The sequence below is a fragment of the Apaloderma vittatum genome, unplaced genomic scaffold (assembly GCF_000703405.1).
Source record: "Apaloderma vittatum isolate BGI_N311 unplaced genomic scaffold, ASM70340v1 scaffold12117, whole genome shotgun sequence".
Taxonomy (NCBI): Eukaryota; Metazoa; Chordata; class Aves; order Trogoniformes; family Trogonidae; genus Apaloderma; species Apaloderma vittatum.
In genome coordinates, this window is record NW_009727892.1 from 101,996 (window position 1) to 106,722 (window position 4,727).

General features: G+C 38.3%; 1 protein-coding gene across 1 annotated transcript in view; it reads right to left on the minus strand.

The window, feature by feature from the left end:
• LOC104277285 (short transient receptor potential channel 7) overlaps positions 1–1,986 on the minus strand; it is a gene marked incomplete at its 5' end in the record, with an annotated part of 26,787 nt that extends 24,801 nt beyond the window's left edge. The window contains one exon of the mRNA XM_009873875.1: positions 1,822–1,986. Coding sequence (XP_009872177.1) covers positions 1,822–1,986 — 165 coding nt within the window. The remainder of the gene's footprint in view (positions 1–1,821) is intronic.
• Positions 1,987–4,727: the final 2,741 nt, after the last annotated feature.

A 4,727-nucleotide genomic window follows, 5' to 3' on the forward strand; every position in this document is an offset into this window, starting at 1 on the left:
CATATTTTTGGGCAGCAGAATGTGCAATTTTTCTGGGCTTGATTTGATTTCAGTTGAATCTCTCAGCTGATTGTTACTATGTAAAAAAATTTGTTACCCAGTTGTGTAACATCAAAATTGTTTCCATGACTTAAAACATAAAACTTTTAAAATTGACCACAACAAAACTGGGCTGCTCGGAGCATCACACGCAAATCTAGTAACGACAGTATCCTCTCAGCAGATATACTCCCTACGAAAATTTTTCTGCAATGACACTGTGAGAGGATTTTGGATGAGGTACCAATTCATGGGGGAAAAACGTGTTCATTATTCAGCTATTTCTATCAGAGGCCCCAGTTGAAAATCAAGACTACATTGTTCTGGTCAATGCAAATCCATGTATTAAAAGACAATTCCTACTTGAAGGAACTTTCAATTTTACTTTATGACAGAAGGTTATGTATGTTTTTTCATAGCCTACAGCGGGGTGAAAGGAAAGAGACATTGAAAAATGAGAATGCACAAAAGGTTTAATGTAATGAAGTCAGTCAATGAAACATTGTCCTTCTCTCTTATTTTTTTAAATTTTAATTCATCTACCTCAAGAAATTAAAAAGAAATAACTTTCTCAATGATTTCTTATTTCTGTTGTGAAATGGATTTATTTTGGTTTTTTGCCTCAGTTTTTTTCTCCTTAATTTTTATGCTTTTCACTTAAATTCTCCACTTATTTGTAGTCTGACTGTTACCCTCACCTATTGCTTTAAACAAATGCAACCTCTGTAATTCTGAGAATACGCCACAAATGTTGTTATCGGCCGGCGTGCAAACTCCCAGCACATTCAACAGAGATGAAGGAAATTAAACAGCTTCGTAACTCCCTGCTGGACTGAGGTCTGATATAACGGACTCAGTGTTGCAATTCTACACACAAATTCCCTCTGCAAGCTAATCAAAACCACCCACAACACAACCTGGCTTTCACATGCACTTCTCTATGTGAAAATCTAGAATTCTGACCAGCATTCATAAAAGCTGTGAGGTTTTGTGTTGCTACAAACCTTAATCAAATGAAGTTATGTTCTTGATTGTTCTAAGAGAAAGTAATTTTCCTGGGGATGTTTTGGAGGACATCAAACCTTAAATGTGTTTTATTATCCCAGATATTCTGCAAGACTGTTTTCAAAAAGTTTGTCTGATGGCACTAACATAAATCTTTTCAAATTTTAGTCTTCCCTTAATACTCATCCATGGATCTATAATTTCTTGGGCTTGACAAATTTAGAAAGGGTTCTTTGCTGGCTTTTAAAGGAAATGGAAGAAGATGCTTTCAAGACTGAATACGTCACCAGCACCAGGAGTCATTTTGATCAAATTTAAGTACCTTTGATAAGCTTAGGTTTCTACCTCATAACAGATGATGTTGCTGGCTATTGCTGAATGTGAAATGATCTCCCCCGACACCCCTTTCTTCTGTGGCAAGAATAGTTAAAAACCTGTTTATCACTCAGCCACACACCTATTTATCTTGACTTATTTGAGTGGACTCTTTCTTCACTCCATTCCCATGTTGTTATCTCCTTTTCACTTCTTGTTCCTATTTTTTTCTTGTTACCCATTGTCTCACCCTCTTCCCCCACCACCCCACGTTTTTGATGAACGTCAAACCATGCCTTATAGCTCCATCTGTGTATATCAAGCAACACCTCAAGCTTGCTCCCTTCTGGGGCAATCTTGGCATGGATCACTTCCCAGCAGTGTTACAGACAAATATGTGACTTCATTCCAGGCCCTGGATACAAACGACCACAAACCCCATGTGCCTTAATGAGTTTGTACCTTGCTGCAGGGAGCAACCCAGTAGGCTATGGCGAGGAAGGGCAGGCCAATGGAGACCCCAAAGACTGCCAAGAACTTCACAGCTATAGATTGTTGCCGTAAGCCTGAGAGGTTTTCATACCACATGGTAAGCAATTGCTGCTGGCAGTTGGGATGAGCGACAAACTGTAAGGGAAAAAGAAACACAAGTATCAGTAGCACTGTGTGAAGAGGATTTCAGTGAATAAATCTTGAACAAGACAGGGACCGTCTTTGTTGCCCAACATAGCTTATGGTGTCACAAGCAGAAAACTGCAAACCAGGCACCCCGAGTCCTCAGGCACTGACAGAACATGTTCCACTTCTGCTTCTTCTCTTCTCTAGATAAAAGTTTTGTTAGACAACAGATTGTTTAGATAAGAACCCAAAATCCATTGGTGGCCAGCAGTGACAAAGTGCCTCTGTGGGCAAGGTACCTCTTGAGGTAAGACAGTCTACATTGAGATTCAGACAAGGAACAGAGAGGCACTTTGATGTCAAACTGAAAGAAAATCTCTGATAACTTTCTAAAGACACATACCATTGAAACAGTAGCTCAATACAGCACAAATATTATGTTGTTCTATTCACTGTGTACGGACCAAAACTGAACCATTCTGCATGGTTCTCCTTCTGTAAATTTTAAGAGCTCTGTCTGGTATTTTTGTACTTAAAATGCTTTACCTCAGTGTACCTTTCAAAAAATGACAGCTCACTCTTTACTGATTGGACAAAAAGACAAATTCAAAAGCAGAAGGAAAAGCTGTAGTGCTCTGGTACAGCAAGCACATGTTTTGCATCCTGTAACTGAGACTCCTCTTCAGTTTATTGTTCAGAGGAAAAAGAAAAGGTGAGCAGCAGACAACTGAAAAGGGCAATTTCTTAATAGTAAAATTACAGCTCCACCTGAACCCACAGAAGACTTCTATAATAAAAGATTAAACTTCTTTATTTCATATTGTTTTCGGGATGATTGAACTCAGAATGTGACTGTCTTTAATCACAAAGGAATACAATTAAAAGGTAAAATAACTGAAAGAAGGGATGAAAAGTAAGTCTGATGCTAATGTAGCTGATTGCATTAGCAGAACTGAATGTTTCATTTACAAGTTTTGTAGCTGAATAAATGTAAAAGCCTCTACTAATTTGACAAAGTGGAATTTTCTGGAGGTGGGGGAGGGGAGGATGGAGGAGGTAGAGAGAGAAAGAGAGGAGGAAAACAGAGGCTACTAGTGGGTTCTTGGCTGCTGTTGCCCCTGCCTGGCACGGTGGACGTGAATCACATCTGGCAGCTGCCCTATTGCCCTGCTTCAGCCCTTTAAATTGCAACGAGCAGGGGGGATTTCAGCTGCTATCTGTAGTTTTCTTGGGACTGAAAAGCAGACAAAATTCTAAACTGCACTTTCATCTTCACTATCTATGAAACAACAATCAAACCGGGAATTTAATGGACTCTTTTCTAGATGTTTGCGTCATAACAAAACCCTTACTGTAAGTTTAAACGATCAGTTCATTGCTAGTGTGGAATGAAATACAGTTGCACAGTAATTAGGATTGCTGTGGAATAGCACATTTTCTTCCTTAACAGCACATTAGCAGCCATTTAAAAAGTGCTTCTTCGAATGAATTAGGCTTTGGGGCCTGCAATTCTCAAAAAGAAAAAAATAGAAAATAAGAGTTTACTTCTTCCACTGAATAAATCAATCAAGATTGAAGAAATTTGATAAGTACTTTTAAGTTCTTTTTCCTGAAATGATTAACAGCTTAATATGCTTTCTTCTAAGCTGCTTTGAAAAAAAAATAAAGAGTTCAAAAAAGTTAATCTATAAATCGTCAGTCCTGGCAGTCCTCGTCCTTCTGAACATGTAAAGTTTTAGGTTAAGGTGATGACAGCAATATTGCAAGGAGGCATTTCCTAACACCTTGTGTTTGTGTTTGTGCTCACGCTTGTCATCTCTCTGTCAAATGGACAGAAAAATGAAGGTGAAGAAAGATAGACAGAGAATTGGTTCTCTTTGTAAATTTTAGTTTCAGGTATGATGAATTCAACAGCAATTGCAGCAACTCATGGAAAGGAAAATTACATTGGTAGATGTGCAGACTTCTGAGATGAAGGGTCAAAGCAACAGCTCGTGTAATTGTTCACCACATTATGAGGATTGATTCAGACAAAGAAATTCAGTTGTCCTTGGCAAAGAGACGGTCAAAGACTTTTGCTGGTTGGCATTTGAGAGAATTCATCAGACATTTTAATCTGTTCAGTTTTTCACTCTGTCTGGGAATAGCTACAATGAAAATACAAATATAGGAAAATTGAGAAGGAATTGCCATAAAACCCAGTTCATTGGAACAATTTATTTTATACAAGGCAATAAAGGCAGGCAGCATGCCACAGAGCCTTGATGGTGTTCATCTTACTCTGATTATTACAAAAATGAGGGAAAAATAATATCAGGACAAGAAAGATAAGACCATGAATGAGTTTTGATCTGTTATTTGCTTACAGCAAGAAGTACAGTTTTTCATTATGCTGGCTCCATCAGGTATTAATGAAACACACAGTAACCCTTGGACAATGTCAATCCTCGATCTGTCAAAAAATTCAGAAATTGAGCTTAGATCTCATCAGAGACGTTACAGAGCCATTTAACTTCTTCTCTTCTCTGGGAATGGGCACTGACAGCAAGTTAAAGATTACATTAATGCTTTGCTTAGTGTCATAGGCACAGAAGAGAACAGAGTTCAAGACAAACACTTCAAGGCAGAATGCTTCCAAGTGTAATGAAAAATGGGGATACAGCATACTGAATTTCAGAAGCCTACATGCTGCAATGCTTTTCCAAAGTCCCCATTAAATGCTGTTTCCCTTTCTTCTGTACCAGAAAATG